An 18,341-nucleotide genomic window follows, 5' to 3' on the forward strand; every position below is an offset into this window, starting at 1 on the left:
GCCTTCTCCTCTTGGCGGGAGGAGGACAGGCCAGACCAGAGCTGTGCGCTGAAGTCTGGGCTGGTTTTAATAACTCTAGCATTCCACCCCCCCCCCCCCCCGCGGTTCTGACCTGGAGCCCCGCCACTGAGGAGAAACTTTCTGCCGTTCCGAACCCGCCAAGCAATTTCCCTGGATCTGGCTCTAAAAGGAACGTGAGGTCAGGACGGGACTAGAATCTTGAGGACGAACCTTCTGCATACCCGCCCATTGGCGCGCACGGCTCAAGCTCCAAGTGCCGGCTGTGTTAGCAGGGCACCGTAGGCAAAAGCGGTCTCTCTCCCTCAGGGATAAAGAGACGACGGTAGAATCCCCACCGGCGCCTGCACTACGGATGCGGGTTCCGCCTCCGAGCCCCGCAGGGGTCTGCTTCGGTCCTGGCGGCGGTGCTGGTACTCTCTCCGGCTCGCAGCTTTGTTCCCCAGCGTTGCTGAAAGGGAAAAGGGAAAGAAAACGCTGGCGATAGCGAGGTCCTGCCTCTTTCTGTAGCGAACCAGTTTCCTCCCTGTTTCTCACTTCTTAGGTTCCTACTGGGGGCTTAGGCAAATGTGGGGCAGCTGGGTTGCTGGGGGAAAATCTCAAGTCTTTTTCCCTCGGCAGCTCGGCTCTCGGAAAGGCTAGCTCCTGCAAGGGAACACTAGAGAAGGGAGAACCCAGTATGCCTCCCCTTTTGCCACCACTTTGGGCTTCGCAGCCAAGGAGCGAGGCCTGGGGCTATAGCCTTAGCTTTGAGGGAAGAGCGGAGTGCTGAGTTTAGAGATACAAAATAAAGGGAGAGTGAAGGCCATGGAGGCAGTCCGCCTCTCCCTGTCCCTCCTGCGATGTTTTGAACAAGGGGATGGCAGATGTGTAAGAGGGATTTGCAGTGACTTGGCTTGAAGACAGGCACCCAAAGACGTTTATACTGCTCCTGCTCCGAAAGGGACAGTCAATAATCTTTCGTCTGCCTCTGTAGCAGAAGTTAGACTCCGCCCTGAAAAAAACTGTAATCCCGCCCCCAGGCTAGTTGCAAACCTGTGCTCTCAAGTAAAGGGTGCAGGCGCAGGCCAAAGTCTGGTTGTACATCCACCTGGCCCTCAAAAGCCTCTCAGCCGTTAGCGTATGGGGAGACATACACTTGCGAGAAACGGATCTAATCAGCTGCTTTGGATGGTGGTGGTCTTTTACCAGTTTCCACCTTCTTAGTCTCCCTCCAGCCCAATAAAGGATGACTGGACCAGCAATAATGGCTAGAGAACAACTTTTTGAAAAGTCAGCTGACTTACTTTCCATGGTCACTTGCTCTCCTTTCCTCAGTTCTTACCATTATAAACTTAAAAAAATGAAACCAATCAACAACAAAACCCCACACATTTCAGACTCCAGGACAGTGTTCTGTCTTCATTTAGATGCCTCTTGTCAAGATCTTATTTTAAAGTCTCCCCCACCGTGCTTCCTCCTTCCTTGTACCCTCCTTATCTATTTACCATTTACCAGTTCATCTGTATGGAATAGGATGCTTCCACTTCCTGGAGCACTGTAGTTTGGGGCCTAATTGATTCTGGTAATTAATTTGTTCTACCTGCTAGATCAGATGGAAATCCTATCCATGCACCTAAGGATTAGCACTTGGCTTTCTAACGCCTCCTCTAATTATCTAATAGCATGGGTTGTGAGGACTCAGTCTCTATTAAAACACTTTTGCTATTAGCAGTAGTGATTGGAATTGTGATGACGACTAGATTTCAATAAATTAGAGCTTAAAAATGGGGAGATGGAAGAGAAGTGCCTTCTTTTAATTTCCCTGAGTTTAACATCAATAATTAGAGCAATTTTTGGAGATGCGAGCCAAAATTACCCCTGCTGTGTTGTGGATGATCACCTTAATTTTGGCAAATTGACTTCTGGGAAATAAATGTGACAGATTGGAAAAAGACAAGGGGAAAAAGATTAGGAAGGAGGGGAAAGGAAAGAGGCTAGGGAAAGGAAAAGAGGGGGGGACCCTGTATAATTATTTGAGGGGTTGGGGTTGAAAGGACTGTAACAGCAGAAGCAGCAAACTATATGAGTGAAATGAGGAGGAAGTAATGGAAATTTCAGGGAACGTGGAGGATGGCATTAAAGGGTGGCTTTGGACATTTTTAAACTGACCAAATCACTTGAATAATCTAGACGTAGATTTTTCTCTCACCCACTCCCTATAAGTGAGGTCAAGAATGTTAAGATCATTTTTACTTATCTCAATAATCCAGTCATCTCTCCTATCAATTTGAGATGAGTCTAGCTACTTAAAATAGTGGACAATTTTCTCTTTACTTCTCCCCTTCTCCTTTTGCCATCTATTATTGAATCTCTTAAAACTCTAGGCCCAAATGCCTTGAATAAGTGCTTTATTGCTATGGGGTTCTTTTAATGTCTCTTCTCTAAGGTGGGAGGAGTTTGTTGGACAACAGAGACTTTTTTCTTTTAGTTTTTCTCTAAAAGACGACTGGGAAAAAAGCAGCTCTTGCGATGTATGTGCATGGGGGGCTGGGGCAGAAATTGAGGTCCAGAAGCCTCCTAGGAACCCGAACCCAGAAGGCTCCACTCTCTCCAGGCTCAGCCAGGCGTATTCAGCACCGCGGACAGATCCCCGCCCCGCCCCAAGCCCACCTCACCCTCCCCTCTGCCTCCGGCAGCCTCGCCATTGGCTCTCCCGGCTCCCCTCTCGAAGCTGCCAATTCTCCAGCACATAGACCCAACCTACCCAGGATCTTGTCTTCTCGCCTTTCCAGTGCCCGGGATAGTCCAGGCCGAGAAGAGAGCAGTGGAGATCTGAGTCTCGGAGAAGGGTTGTCGGATCTCCACCAGGCTTGCTGAGACACTGCCTGCTTCACACACTTTATCCCCGGCCTTCGCCCTGTGGCAGGCGCTCCGCGCTCAAGATGAATCTCAACTTCACCTCTCCTCTACACCCGGCGTCTTCTCAGAGGCCCACATCCTTCTTCATCGAGGACATCCTGCTGCACAAGCCCAAGCCGCTGAGGGAGGTGGCCCCTGACCATTTTGCCAGCTCTTTGGCTTCCCGGGTGCCTCTACTAGACTATGGCTACCCCCTCATGCCCACACCTACCCTCCTGGCTCCTCACGCCCATCACCCTCTGCATAAGGGAGACCACCACCATCCTTATTTCCTTACCACCTCCGGTAAGTAGCAGGGGCCTTAATGTGCGGGGAGCAAGAGAGCAGGCCTTCTAGCACAGTCCCTAAGCCTGTGATAGAGCTAAGGAAAGGCCAGCTCTGGGTTGGCCTGGCTTGGTCCACCCCCTACCCCGCTATCAGTAACAATAGAGGGTTGGGGACTTGGCTGAGAGCACGCAGAGCTCCCTTGAAGCATACCAACCCATGGGGACAATTTGTGGTCTCTCTACACTTTTTATAATGGAGATACATCTGGCCAAGAGACAGCTAGAGGTGAATGAGTTTGACATATTACTGGAGGGCAGTGCTCAGTTCCACTGGTGATCTTCCTGGCTACTTTGGCCCATGTCTCTATTCCAATTCTTCACCTCTCCTGGCTCCAGGAGACCCTTGACAGTCCCCTCCCATGGAACTAAACTCAACTTTCCAGCTCCGAAGCCGGAAACTTTCCACTTGGCCAGCTTTCTTCTTCCAGGCGCGGAACATTGGCAGATCCTTCAGAGGATATAGAAGTGAATGAGGGTTGGGATAGTCTGAGGGAAAAGGGGTTGGACTGTCCAAAATAAGGGCAGAAAGGATAAGAAACAAAGGAAGAGACATGAATTTCCTTAACTCTCTTCACTCTTAATGTTTTAGCATTTAATTTAGGATCTTAAGCTAGGCAGTCCTCCCCTGCCTCAGATGCCAGAGTCGCTGGAGCCGGGTGCTAGCAAAGTATTTTGATTTCTGCAACTTGGTAAGGGTAGGGATTAGCAAAATGTGGTTGGCACAAGAAGATTTGGGGAAATATCTACCGATGCACCCTGTCTTTCTCTGAAAGGACACATCCAAGGCTTTCTTCTCTAGAATTTTCATTCCAGCCAGAATAATTTGTTTAGTCCAGATGCTGAGTACAGCAGTGGAAACAATCTAGTCAGGGCAAGAGCTGGGAAAAGACAGGAGACAATCTATGAAATGTGGGCACTAGTATCCAGGACAAAAGAGAAAAGTGTGAAGCTGACTCTCAGACACTGTGTTGGAGAGAAGAATCTAAAATTCATCTTGAGGTCCACATCCTCTATTTGTTTCACCATCTGAGTGGCATCAGTCTCCTGTCAGCTATGCTGTTGTTGCCCCCATGTAGCAATGGCCAATGTCTGTGGTACTGGACCTGTTTGCTTTGTGTGTTAGTTCCTCCACCCCTTCGGGGATTGGCAGATATTTGGTATCTGCAGCAGCTTCTGTCTGCTTAGTTCATCTCTCACACTGTAAGGCCTGGGAGGGTCAGAAAAAACAAGAGAAGTCTCCCCTGACCGAGCAAGGAAAAGTGCTCTGTCCTTCCGCTTTGCTTACTTTGGAGTCAGAAAGAAAGAACAAGGACCAGATTAGAGAGTAAGGTTGTAACTGCAAAACTGACAAGGAAATGTGAAAGGAGGGTTTCCGAGCTTCTCTGGATAAGAGTTTTGCTCTCTTTGGTTGCAGGAGGGTGGGGGCACTTGGGAAAGAGATTTTTTTTTAATTTACTGAATTCAGGAGGCAAGATCATACCTTTCCTTTTCATGCTAGCTTCTTTACACAGCACTAAGTGTTATCAGTGATTTGGGTGGGTACAAGTGGACATTTCCCAGAACCATCTGATGTTTTCAAGAAAACTTTTTCAGGTGCAACAGACCACTAGGTGCAGGTAGACCCGACAGAAGTCTCACTTCAAAGAGACATTTAAAAAAGATTTCCAGATCTGTTTTGTCGTGTTATTTTCCATTTTAGTTGCTGTTTATTATTTGTATTTCTAGATGGCCTTCTAGAAAAAGATCTCTAAGCGCTATTTTGCACTTCCCCACTCCCACCCCCATCTTGAATTCTTGTGAAAAGGGCGCCAGGAGCTTTGGGACAAGCAGGAGACTGGACTGGTGGAGGCCAGAGGCCAAGGGAAGCGCTGGGCACTAGAGGTGGGGAGTGGAGGAGAACGGAGGTTGCTTCCTGGTGATCTGGTCTTGGCTACCTGGCTGTTCTTCTCTCTGCAGGGGTGCCGGTTCCCGCGCTGTTCCCGCACCCCCAGCACGCGGAGCTGCCTGGGAAACACTGCCGCCGCCGCAAAGCTCGTACAGTTTTTTCTGACTCACAGCTCTCGGGTTTGGAGAAGAGGTTCGAGATCCAGCGCTACCTGTCCACGCCAGAGCGGGTGGAACTGGCCACTGCCCTCAGCCTATCGGAGACGCAGGTGGGCCGGAGGAAGGGGAGTCCTTGATCTCTGCTTCACTACTCTCTCCCCTTAACTCTTAACTCTTCAGGACCCATTGAGGAACTCTTCGAGTGGTAATGAGCCCGTTCCCCATTTTTCTAGGCTTTCATTTTTCCAAGATCATTACTAAAAACACAGATACCCCAACTTCACTCTAGACTTTCCGAAACAAAGTTACTCCAGTGCGTCTCTACGTGAAGAAAAATCTCCTCGGGTGATAAACTAGATGGTTTCTTGTCTGGAGAAACTCATACAAGGAGGTTTTTTCCCCTTCTTATTTCAATCTGTATCGCAGCAGCCAGTCTTCACACGCAGCCCCACCCAAGCCCCAACACACACTGTAGTTTAAGCCCTTTCTTTCTATTCCCTTGTCCTGGGTGGAATAATTGTTTTCATTTAGCTCCAGGGGATTTTCACCTGCAGGCCCCAAACTCTTTCCTCTAGTCCCCCTCTCTCATATATATCCGGAAATGGAACTTGCTGTGAAATCATCAGATCTGTCAGGTCTGGGTATGATTTCTTTCCGTGAAAACTAGCAAGTTCAGTTCTCATCTTTCTGTCCAGGTGTTTTGCTGGACCAGGTATTTAGATATCTCAATCAAAGGAACACAAATTGAATTTACAAGAGAATCGTCTACACAGCACTTACTATTAGTAATTCTGATTAATAACAGTATTGATAATCACTAACCACAACATTTGAATCCTCATCATTATTTTCGGACAATAAGTTCTGGGAGCCATAGGACGTTTGATTCTCATTCAACCTAAAACCATAATTTGTGAGCACTTTATTTAGTAGTTAACCCTAGTGAGGCGGCCACAGTTCTTGGTAATTCGTCAATGGATTGCTGTCCGTTTTCCTAACCCCCAGCAGTCGCTCAGATTAGTGTGGGTTTGGAAGAATGACACGATTTTGTTTCTGTCGCTCCGAAATCAGGTGAAAACGTGGTTCCAGAATCGGCGGATGAAGCATAAAAAGCAGCTGAGGAAAAGTCAAGACGAGCCCAAAGCTCCAGACGGGCCTGAGAGCCCTGAGGGTAGTCCCCGTGGTCCAGAGGCTGCAGCCGCCGACGCTCGGCTGAGCCTGCCCGCCGGCCCTTTCGTGCTGACCGAGCCAGAGGACGAGGTGGACATTGGGGACGAGGGGGAGCTCAATTCCGGGCCGCAAGTGCTCTGAGTCGTCAAGCTGGGAAGGGGAGGCGGGAGAGGACACTGCCCCGCCAGACGCGCTTTTCTCCCGAACGGGAAGACTGGGACTCCGATCTTGCAGCGGGCGGTGGAGATCAGCTGCTGGAAGACCAACAAAACCCACCTGTCAACCCCTCAGCGGGTGCGGAGCCAGCGCAGCCCGGGACTGGACCGCACGCCCCTCCCCGCCCCAGCCCTGTAAATTGCCGCGAGCGAGTGAGCGCCTGGGTTCGTTCATTCCCGCGCCCCACGTCTTCAGCTGCGGGGATCCCCCCACAGCGTGGCCGTCTCTCTGAACTTGGGCTTTCGGCTCTCTAATTCGATGGGGGAAGGTTTTTCTCCGCCGCAAACGCACAACCCCTTCTCTCTCATTTCTTAGCCACCTGCCCCCAGATCTGTTTCCGGGTTTCGTGGTCTCCCCACCGGGACTCTTTGCCCTTCCTTAAGCAATTCAGCTGGCAGCGGTAAGGGACCAGGTGTCTGGGGGCCTTCTGCTCTGCAGGGATTCAGGCAGAATCACAACCTGATCCTTAAAAGGTTCAGTGCCAGGACAGACTCGCGGGCTGTTCCTCACTAACCTTCCGCTCACATCCTACCCCTCACAGCTCATCTCTAATTCAAATACCTAAGTGACTCCCTCCTTCTCGGACGGCGCTTCCATCCTCTCCGGTCCCAGTTCTCACCGAGAGCTAGCGGATCTGAGTCCTGGCACTCTTCCTGAGCTTGTGGTTCCCGGGCGAGGATGCTTTTTAAGCTCTCCCTGCCCCATATAGAGCCGCGCTTTGCCTCGCGAGAAACTTGGGCAGAGAAAAATTCGTGCAGCAATTTCTGCTTCCCGAACTTGTTGCGCTTCTGTCCTGCAACTCTTCCAATACCCCACGGGCTACTGATATTTTAAAAGTGAGTGTCCTCGGGTTGTGTGTGGAAGTGCTCATTCTCAGTGCATTTTGGGTTATGCAGAATTTTAGTAAGGTTAAGGACAATGGCCTTAGTTATATGTTAATAGATTTATGACTGAGGTTAAAGGGGTTCTGGGCGTGCACCTGTTTGGGGACTATTGAGGTGCGGTGAAGATCTGATCGCCTTGAGCGTTATCCCTCTTTTCCCCCTGCAAGGTCTCCTATTCTGTTACTGGGTTTGCAGTCTCTTTAGATAATAAAGGGCTCGCCGGGCGAAACTGGGAACGACCACGCGTTTCCGGGAACCGTTTGTTCTCTTGTCCTCCAACGCGCACGCCTTCTCCCCTCCGCCCTAGGCAATTTCCTATTCCCGTAGAAGTGAACTGGGCTAGTGACCTTTCGTTAACAGATTTCTTCTCCCCACCCCGGTTTTTGTGTTTTCAATCGTTTGATTAATGGTATTGAGTCCCACCTACATGGAAAAGTTCACCGCAAATGCCATTTTATCGCTCCGAACCGCTGGAGGGAAAGGAATCTCTTGATGTTTGGAATACGAGATTTTACTAATGAATTGTGTGACAACACCGTCATACTCAATACACTTTATCAAATACAGCAGCCGTGCTGAAGGCGACCTCGGCTTTCGATTTTCCGTTGGCTTCTGGTTGTATCTTTACGCATGTGAGCCCAGGAAGACTGGAAAAGAGTGACTGTGGCTGGTCGGGTTCCAATGACGAATAACAGTATATAGACTACAGTGGGGTGAGCTTGGGTTACTTTTAATCCTAAAGATCCTTTTGGGTCTAAGTTCTATGATCCTATCAATGTGGCAATAGGCTTGAATACAAACAACAATAGTGTTATTGAGAAAACATTATATAAGGCAATGATGAGTGCCAGAGTGAGAGATTTACCCAATCTGTATCATTTAGGAGGCAAAATTAGTATTTCTAAAATATAAACGCCATATAGTGTTCTGGAATCAATCCGAAAACTTGTAAGTTACATATGATCAGCATTATGTTCCCCTTTCACAGATGAGGAAATTGAGGTTTGACAAGATTGAAGAATTTATCCATGAAATGTGGGCTAGCTAAGAGCCAAAGAGGGAAAAATATCTCCTCTAACCCCCTCCTTCCCTTCTTTTCTCATGCACTTCATTGTCTTCTGGTAACAATGAATCAGTTGGCATTTTGCCTCACTTCATAAGAACACTACTCTCATTTCTTTAGATCCTGTAGATGTGGCTATTAAAAGCAAATTCAGGCTTAGATATCTTCCTTCCATCTCTGTTCAGTTAATGACAGGACCCTTTCTCCCCCACCCTGTGTGTTTGTATTTTGCTGGGGACAAACCAGGGCCTCCTGCCTGCTAGCCAGGTGCTCTACCACTGAGCCATATCCTCAGCCTGACAGTACCATTTAAAGAAGGATTTACTTATAGCAAATGCTTTACAATAAAACAAAAGACTTGGTTTGAGAGGAAATAAGTGTTTCATGAATAAGAATGTCGGGGTAACCTGGAAGGGAAAGTAAATATACAAGAACATGGAGGCAAGGGAAAAATACCAAATTCTTCTAATCCCAGGAAGAACAACCACTAATGGGATTTAAGAAGAATCTTTAAAGTGAGTAGTACTGTTGTATATTTGGGGAAGGATGTAGTGTATGTATGTGTGTGCGTGTGTGTGTGTGTGTGTGTGTGTGTGTGTTAAATTAGATGATGAATACAGACTCAAAAGTACCAGGCACTATTTTTTTCCTTCTCTGGTCTTCACAAGAGACCAGGGCTTTTTCTGGGTCCATACAGAGCAGAATAAATTTATTTCTTTTTTAAAATTTTTTAAAAATTTATATATGACAGCAGAATGCATTACAATTCTTATTACACATATAGAGCACAATTTTTCATATCTCTGGTTGTATACACAGTATATTCACACCAATTCATGTCTTCATACCTGAACTTTGGATAATAATGGTTATCACATAAATGTATTTCATAACCTTTTGTTTTGAAAAAAAGCAGGCAAATCGGAAACACTGTTAGCATAAACACAGCTCTACCTGATTGGAGGCAGAATGAGTCCTGGAGTCCAGGTTTAATTCTTGAGAACTAAGAATAGGAAGATGGTTGGTCCCCTCATCCTGGTCTCTTTATGGATGGCTGTTCCTGGCTGGAATGAAAGGGAAGGGAAGAGTACAAATTGCAACACTGGCCTTGCTAACCAAGGCATGGTTCTCTCACGAAGAAAAAACAAAAACAAAAAAACCCTGAGATTGGTGACAAATAATCCAATAGCAAACTTCTCTCAGTCCCATCTCTCCTTCTTTTTTAATATAAGGGGTTAGTGATGATGGTAGAGGATAGATACAATTTAGTCTCAATTTAATGTAACATGACAGCACTTCTTGTTTTTGGCCTTCAATGCTGATCAAAGCCTCCATAGGCTGAAAAGGTATTTCGTCTGAATTACCCAGGCTTTTGCCTCAACTCAGTTTCACTTCATGGTGAAGATCTGACAAAACTATGTTCATTACGATATATTACAGGAAGACACATAAATTTGATTTTGGAGTGACAAACGCATCTTCAAATAGCTAAGATAGGCAAGTCATCCCACATTGAATCCCAAATATAGTATTCCCCCCCCCCATATTTGTCACTAATGTTTTGCTTCTGATAGACTTCATTTCATAGATTCTCAGAAAGAGATTCTTGCTAATATTCCTGCACACATAAGAACATAAGAAATGGAGTTCAGCATGGTGGCACATGCCAGTAATCTCAATGACTTGGAAGGCTGAGGCAGAGGAATTGCAAGTTCAAGGCCATCCTGAGCAACCCAGTGAGACCCTGTTTCAAAATAAGAAATAAAAAGAGCAGGCATGTAGCTCAGTAGTAGAGTGCTCCTGGGTTCAATCCCCAGTACTACAAGGAAATTAAAAAAAAAAAAAAGAAAAAAAAGAAAAGAAAAGGAAAGAAAAAGAAAGAACAAAAGAAATGGGTGACCTGCCCAGTATTAGCTGACAGTGACCCTAATAATTTAAATGAAATCCATGACACCATTTCAAGAAATAGAGAGCTGACTTTCTTGGATGTATTTGATAATTAGAGATACAGGGATGTGGAAAGGCAGAGCCAGCAGAACACTTTCTGGTGCTAAGAGAATTTGTGCAATAAACATTTAGTTGAAGGAGTGACTACCTAGTCTTCCTGATTTTAATTCAATATACAGGCAAAAATAATGAGTTGATTGGAATATTTTACATTTCATATTTTTGTTATTTTTTTCATCACATTTTAAAGAGGATGTTGATAAGCTAAAATTCATTCAATATACAGGAATCTGGATAGTAAAGATTATGGAAAACATCAAATAAAGGACTGAGCTTTTTAGCTTGAAATAAAAAGGCTTTGGGGGGGGGAGGAGGGGGAGGAGGTTAGCTATGGCAGCTACATTTGAATGGCTGCAGGGTTATTAATTATCTAGGAGTATATCCAGCCATGCTAAAGATGTTATTGTGTTTCCAGGGAAGAACCTGGAATAATATTTGAGTACTTCTATAGCCCTGGTACTTTGCTATCCAACAACAAAACAGGCTAAATCCACAATACACCAAGCACCTTTTTACTACAAATGTTTAAGCCATGGTTAGAAGGCAAAACTTAAGGGACTCCCTATTACACAGTTCTCCATCATTGGAAAGTTGGGCTAGATATCCTATATGATATTCTCTCTCTCTCTCTCTCTCTCTTTCAGTGCTGGTGATCAACCCAGGGTCTTGCACATACTAGGCAACTGCTCTTTCACTAAGCACACCCCCTCCACCCTACACTTCATGGGTCTTCTTAACCATTAAGAGCCCAGTATTCTATTTTATTTTTGTAGGAAAGGAACAGTAATTTCCAAGTTATTAAAATTATTTATCATCTTACTATAAGATTTCAGTTCATATATTAGTTTAAATGAATATATCCATAGCAATGAGGATTAAGAAAATAGGAAAGAGAAGAAAAGAAATGACCCCTAGTCTTTTTCATTCATTAAACAATTTCCAACACCTCCTTGTAGAAAACAAAGTAATGTTCTTTTAGGTTAAGGACCAAGATACAGTCAGGAGAAATTGTCAGCATTAGAAGAGACATTTGACAAAGTCTCATTCCTTCATTTTATACATGTAGGAAGTTAAATATCAAATATAATGTGAGCCTTGCAAAGTCACATAGACAGTGACAGAATTAAGACTAGAAGCCAGTTTTAATTATCATACTTACCAGTAACTCATGTTGTTGTGATAGGTTATGGTAGGGCTATTGTCATCCTGTCACATGGAGAAGATTTTTCATAGTGATTTTGGGTATAAAGTGTTTAAAAATTGTAGCTGAAAATTATTTAATAAAATCTTTGATCCACTCTTGAAAACCCTTCTGAATAAGAGCAATCCAAAACTTGAATCAGCTCTTCTGGGAGATACTGAGTCCCTGTGACCAATTCCATTCAAAACTAAGCTGAATAACTACTTGCTGGGATGTTTCAGAAGATATTCTTGGATCGATCCAATAGGATGAACCAGATGATTTTTAAAAGACCTTGAGTTTTGCCAGGCATGATGGTACAGGCCAATAATCCCAGCAACTTGGCAGGCTGAGGCAGGAGGATTGCAATTTTGAGGGCAGACTCAGCAATTTACCAAGGCCCTAAGAAACTTAGCAAGACCCTTTCTCAAAATAAAAAATAAAAAGGGCTAGGGATGTGACTCAGTTGGTTAAGTGCCCTGAGTTCAATATCTACTGCAAAAAAAAAAAAAAAAAAAGAAAGAAAGAAAAGAAAAGAAAAAAAATTGACTTCAAGTTTCCACTTTTCTTTAATCTAAAATATTTGACTTAATCTCTCTTAATTACAGATGAGACAAATGAGAAAGACTGCCTACTATTTGGTGAGTTACAGAATTAATACTTTGAGAGGTCAAAAATTTAATTCCAGTGAATATTTAGGATTGAGATGAAAATTCAAAATGATTTTTGTTTTTACTCTCCATTGTATTTTCTGGTTGCTATCCCCCCTCCCCTACATTTTATTTATTCTTTCCTTCTCAGAATTCCTAGTGCACACCTCCAGACAATCTGCCTCCATGATTCCATTCATAACAACTCCTCGAGTCTTCTCATACTGCTCCCTTTTAATATTGAAGAGCCACAGCTGGATTTGGCATCATGGCCATTGGTGAGATGGCTTGGCTTAGAGGCCTAAATTCTAATCCTGGCTTTACCAATGATAATATTACTTTTCTTTCGTGGCATTTGAAAAATGAGGAGAATACCCAATTAATGAGTTAAAATGGTGAGGGGATGAGAGATTAGAGCTGTGAAAGTACTTAAGGTGAGATCTTGGATGAAAAGATCTAAAGGAAGATAATTAACTACACTAGAGATCAAAACATATCAATGATAAAGTCCTTTCTGTCACACTTCACAGGACTACAGCTGTTACTATTTGTTAAGGAACAGGTGAGTCTTGTGTTCTCATCACATCATTACCAAGAGGTTATTGTGTCTCAGTATTTTTTGTGATACTATAGATTGAACCCTGGGACTCACACACACATGCTAGGCAAGTGCTCTACAAGTGAGTTGCATCTCTGACTCTTAATTTTTTTTAATAGCTTCATCTTATTTTCTTTTTGTCATTGTCCCACTTCTTGGGCTAAGGGAGGATTTGTAAGCCCTGAATGAAATAGGATCTGGAAGGTTTCACTAAAAATGTTTCATTAGGAGTACTCCTTTATCCCCCTAGTTCCTATCCTATCTACTTCCGGTCTCAGGTTTCTGTTATACCATTTTGTGACAGATATTATGATGGAAGGAATATTAGAGTTCAAATTCATGGAGACCTTTTTTTTTGGTACCAGGAATTGAACCCAAGGGTGCTTAACCACTGAGCAACATCCCCAGCCCTTTTTATGTTTTATTTTGAGACAGGGTCTTGATGAGTTGGTTAGGGCCTTGCCAAGTTGCTGAGGCTGGCTTTGAATTTGCAGTCCTCTAGTCTTGGCCTCCTGAATAGCTAGGATTACAGGTGGGTGCTATGGTACCTGGCCAGAGACCCTCTTAAGACAAAGACTCTCTTAAGTGACAAAAGAATTGCCTATGATTCCAGTCTGGAATATGTCATGGGAAATCAAAAATTTAGGTTTCTTTCTGAAGCTTCTTAAAGAAAATTTTAGCTTAAAAAACCCACACTTTATGAATAAATCTTTGTGACAAGAATAAGTAAAAGAACTGTTTTAAATTATTGATGAATATTATCTTTGGAGATTAGCTGAACATTTCTAACATTTATTCTCCTCCTAGCTTCCCTGGCTACAGTTAATGGAGTAATTGGGTGTACTTGTCAATATTCTAGCCAGAAGTTAAGAATGACCAGTAGTCTTCGTTCCTTACAGTGCTTGTTTGGGGATGGGAAATGAGCCACACACAACAATGGGAATAGGGATATATGGGTGCTCCCTGAGTTTCAAATGGGAATAATTTCAAACTAAAAACAAAAAATGAAAACCTGTAGGCTTGTTCTGCTCTCTTTCCATTTATCCCTTTCAACTCCAAAGCTCTCTATTTTTAATTATTATTTATTTTTTGCGGTGCTGGGTATTGAACCCAGGGCCTGTATATGCTAAGTAAGTGCTCTATCATTGAGCTACACCCTAGTCCTCTGTTTTTAATTTAGAAAATTTGGGTTTTATCATTTATCACACATTATTTAAAGAGGTCATGGTTCTATAAGGATTATTATTATTTTTAAAAAAGAGCAGTCCCTATTTCCTTCCCTGTTTTCTTTATTGCAGAGGCAACTACTTTCCATACTTTCCACTTTGGGCTGATAATTTTGATGGGTACTGGCACATTTCTAAGTGATTTCACTGAATTGCTACTTTCTGGGATTTCTATGTTAGTAATTATCTGGTACTTCATACTATGAAAGACAAAAACTTCATTTTCTTCCTCCTTTGCTCCCTCTAGGCATGTGGACCCTCTCCATCTCTCCTTCCAGTGTCCTTATTTCAGATGACTATTATGGTAGGCATATGCAATTCTCAGCTAAGTCAGCTAATCAATGACTTTTCTTTACTGCAAGACTTTTTCTTTTCTTTTGAATGGATATTTAGTTGTTTTTAATTTTTAATGTACTTATGACTAATTTAATCCCAAGCTCTTCAGTACTTGTGTAGATCCCATTTCTAAGATATTCATATATTCACTTCATTTTCCTGAAGAAACAAAAACTGTCCCCAAACCTGCTCTGGCCTCTGTGCCAATTCATCTCTCTTTCCCATCATCCTGTGGATTCTTTTCATCTTATTTTTTCCTTTTTTACTTCTTCTTTTTGGGAAAGCGTGGACTACTGTGTTTCCTAAGAATCGGTACCTGGAAGGTAAATATTTACAGATCACCCACGTCTGGAAAAAAAATCTTTAATCTCATGCGTTGTTAGTATTTTGGCTAAGTACAGAACTCTAGTTGGAAATCATTTATGAATACTTCTGAATAATTTTGAATGTATCACTACTGATTTTTAGCTTCTAATTGTTATCATGAAGTCTAAAGTACTTCGATTCTTGGTGTGCTGTTTTATTTATTCATTTATTTATCCTCTTTGGAAGCTATAGGGAACTCTCTTTGTAGCCAGTGTCCTGAAATTTTACAATTATATGCCTTGCTTTCAGTCTATTTCCACCCATGGTTCTGGATACTTAATAGGCCCTTTCAGTGTGAAAAGTTTTGGGCAATTTTCTTGAATTAATTATTTGATAATTTATATCCCTCTTTTCTGTGTTTGTCCTTTATGGAACTCTTTCATTATTTAGATTATTATATTTGGGATTTATTCTCTAAATTTCTTCTTTTCTCTTCATTTTCTCTACTTTTGTTCTGATTGCCCTTTTGCTCTGATTTCTGGGAAGGTTGCTCCCTGTTATTTCCTAATCTTACTTTTGAGCTTTTAATTTCTGCTACCATAGTTCTAATTTCTAAGATCTCTTTCATTTTCCTTGTTCTCCCCACCTCCTTTTAAAAGATATCTTGGGTAATATGCTCAGATGTTTGGAAATTCCAGTTGTCTGCTTATATTTATGTGAGAAACAAACAAACAAACAAACAAACAAAAAACTGATAGAAAACTAGGAGTTCAGGGGTAGGATTTATTGATTATAAGCTTTACTGTTGGGATAATATGGATGAATTCTTTAGTTGTAGAACCTCTGAAGAGTTTTAGGTTTTTTCTTTTAGGCTGGTCAGAGTCCCCAGGGAAAATTTTTCTGACCTCCTGCTTGTGGAGTAAAGTCCCAACCTTCTGGGAGCCATGGTCTCTGTATTTGGAGCACACACATTCACTATTGCTTTAGTACTATGCCTCCTCAACAGAGCCAGTTGTCCCTCACTATAGAGACAGTTCTGCCTTCTACAAAAGGTAGAATTATCTTTCAATGAGGCAGTGGATGAATGGGGATTGGCTGCATGGAAACTGGGGAACAGATCTAAAGGTCTGTCTGCTCTTAAACATACCTTTATCCAATCCTTTATATAATTGGACCTGTCTCACCTCCATTCCCCTTATTTCCAGAGGTAATTGACAACATCAGTTCCTAAGTCTTTTTTTTTGTAATTTTTTTAGTTGTATATGGACACAATATCTTTATTTTTATTTGTTTATTTTTATGTAGTGCCGAGGATCAAACCCAGGGCCTCACGCTTGTGAGGCAAGTGCTCCACCACTGAGCCACAACCACAGCCCAGCATTTTTCGTCTTAATGTGTCTCATTGATTCTTGGTCCTCCCTTTTGCTTAGAGTTTAGTATTTTTGGAGTCTGCCAGTTTCTTTTTAGCAACTCATCCACCTGCCTTCCAGTTTTCAGAATTTTGTTACTATTGCTACTCTTCCTTTTCTCCCTGTTTTTATATGTTTATGCCTTTAAAAAATGCTTTACTATAATTCCTGTGGGTTCTTGTCAAGCAAAGGAAATGTGTGTGTATTTTGTCTACCTTATCTACCCAGAAGTCTTATGATTTGAATTTGATGTTATTTTATTTTGTCATTTATAGTAAGCAATGGAAGTATTGCTCTGATGAAGATGTTGATCTTTTACTTTGATATTTCTTTTATGAAATTGAATTGGTTGAGGTACAGGGGAATTTCATTATCACCATAACAGACTAAAAGCAGGGGAAATAAGAAAAGACTTCACCTTCTGGTGACAGGGTAAGGACAGGAGGCAGAGCTATCAAGACTCTTGGAAGTGATTTTTGATAGTTGTCTGGATGTCACAAAATGAATTACAAGTTAATTTTGGAGGAGTTGCCACCAAGGACAGAATACATATGGGGTCCAATTACTTGGCACAGAGATCTTCAATGGTTTTATTCAGTGTGTTCTCTACTTTTCTCTGTCTACAGGAAGGAAGAACAGAATAGCCTTTCCTACCTCATGGTAAGTGATGCAGTACCAATGGCTTGGGAGCAGGGTTGAGGGCATTGGAAATTGTCCGTCCTTAAACATCTTTGTCTGTGGAAGGTCCTCAAGAGTTCTGTAGAATGTTCTTAGAAATTTCAAGCCGAGGGAATTTATGTTATAGTAAACCTTCTATATTTGGGGGTTTTATATCTGTGGACTCAATCAATTGCTTATTGAAAATATTTGATCTCTACAAATATTGCATGTGTATAGAACATGTAAGCCTTTGTTTTCTTGTCACTATTCCCTAAATAACACGGTATAACAACATTCACACAACATTTACATTGTATTAGGGAAATATATGTATAGATAAACTAAGATGATTTAAAGTATACTGAAGGATGTGTGTGTTGCAGCTTGGATGCAAATACTATGTCATTTTATATAAGGACTTGAATATTCATGAATTTTGTTATTGGCATGGGGGGGGGGTTCCTAGAACCAATCTCCCTTGGATTCTGAAGGGTGACTATATTTAATTTTTCTTAGGCTCAGATTAATTTGAGACCTAGATACCTAACTAACTGAAGAGAGGAGAGCAACAGAAAGGATAAATGGAAAGCAATACACAGATGTACAGACACATAGACACACACAGACACACAGACACACACACACACACACACACACACAGGATCCTGAAGAGAATGCAGCAAACAGGGCAGGCAGAATTGGAAGGTGACCAATTAAGACATTAAGTGTTTTGTGACACATGGACGCATCTGTATTTTGCCCTGATAACAAGACCATCAGCTCATTTTCAGAGGGCTGCTGCCTTCTTCAGCTCAATCCTCAGATCAAAGCAAAACTGTCTGCTTGCATTTTTCAATCAGAATGGAGATGCTAATTTATACTCCTTAATGTGTGATGGTAAGAGACCCCTTCAATTAACTGAATTCTATAGCCAGGAAAATAAAAGGTATACAAAGAGGTGCAGGCTGGAAGAGCCGAAATTCTCATTAAATCAAAAGGTCCAGTATTCATTACCTCATGCATCTGATGCTAAACACTAAATATGGGGATCATCAAAGGAGATTTAATGGGTTAAATTGAGAATATAATCTAATTAAAATATTAGACATGGCTAAATAGTTCTTTGATATTCATCTAAAGCTTTCATTAAAAATAGGTGCTTGAGGTTTGTGACATAGGAGATTACCAATTTTAAGTAGAGACAACAAATTTAGGGACCTCATGTGCACTACTTCAAAGTGTCACCATTGTGTGGAAGCAGGGGGAATGGGAAAAGACTCCAGTGCCAGGTGACAGGGTGGGGATATGAGGCAAGGCCAGTTGGGCTTCAGTATACTAATTTTGAAAG

The 18,341-nt window shown here is 42.6% G+C and overlaps 2 protein-coding genes across 3 annotated transcripts in view; one reads left to right on the plus strand and one right to left on the minus strand.

The window, feature by feature from the left end:
* Positions 1-209: 209 nt before the first annotated feature.
* Positions 210-18,341, minus strand: part of Jhy (junctional cadherin complex regulator) — an 85,274-nt gene continuing 67,142 nt past the window's right edge. Inside the window, exons 9-10 of one of the 2 annotated variants that reach the window (XM_058577132.1) lie at positions 9,576-9,685; positions 210-469 (exon numbers count right to left, since the gene is read on the minus strand). In XM_058577132.1, the coding sequence (XP_058433115.1) occupies positions 9,611-9,685 (75 nt within the window). In that variant the 3' untranslated portion in view covers positions 210-469; positions 9,576-9,610. Of the gene's footprint in view, positions 470-7,687; positions 9,686-18,341 lie in introns of those variants that run through there. The other variant, XM_058577131.1, reaches the window with a different exon arrangement.
* On the plus strand, positions 2,943-6,599 carry Bsx (brain specific homeobox). The gene is made up of 3 exons (XM_046438778.1): positions 2,943-3,204; positions 5,202-5,398; positions 6,360-6,599. The coding sequence occupies exons 1-3, from the start codon at positions 2,943-2,945 to the stop codon at positions 6,597-6,599; spliced, it is 699 nt and encodes a 232-aa protein (XP_046294734.1).

Source organism: Marmota monax, unplaced genomic scaffold, assembly GCF_021218885.2.
Source record: "Marmota monax isolate L192 unplaced genomic scaffold, Marmota_monax_Labrador192_F-V1.1 WCK01_AAM20220418_F8-fsc00081, whole genome shotgun sequence".
In the NCBI taxonomy this organism is placed as follows: Eukaryota; Metazoa; Chordata; class Mammalia; order Rodentia; family Sciuridae; genus Marmota; species Marmota monax.

Coding starts and splice junctions, on each gene's coding strand:
- Bsx (XM_046438778.1), top strand. CDS start 2,943: ATGAATCTCAACTTCACCTCTCCTCTACACCCGGCGTCTTCTCAGAGG. Junction 3,205..5,201: donor TTATTTCCTTACCACCTCCG/GTAAGTAGCAGG, acceptor TTCTCTCTGCAG/GGGTGCCGGTTCCCGCGCTG. Junction 5,399..6,359: donor TCAGCCTATCGGAGACGCAG/GTGGGCCGGAGG, acceptor CTCCGAAATCAG/GTGAAAACGTGGTTCCAGAA.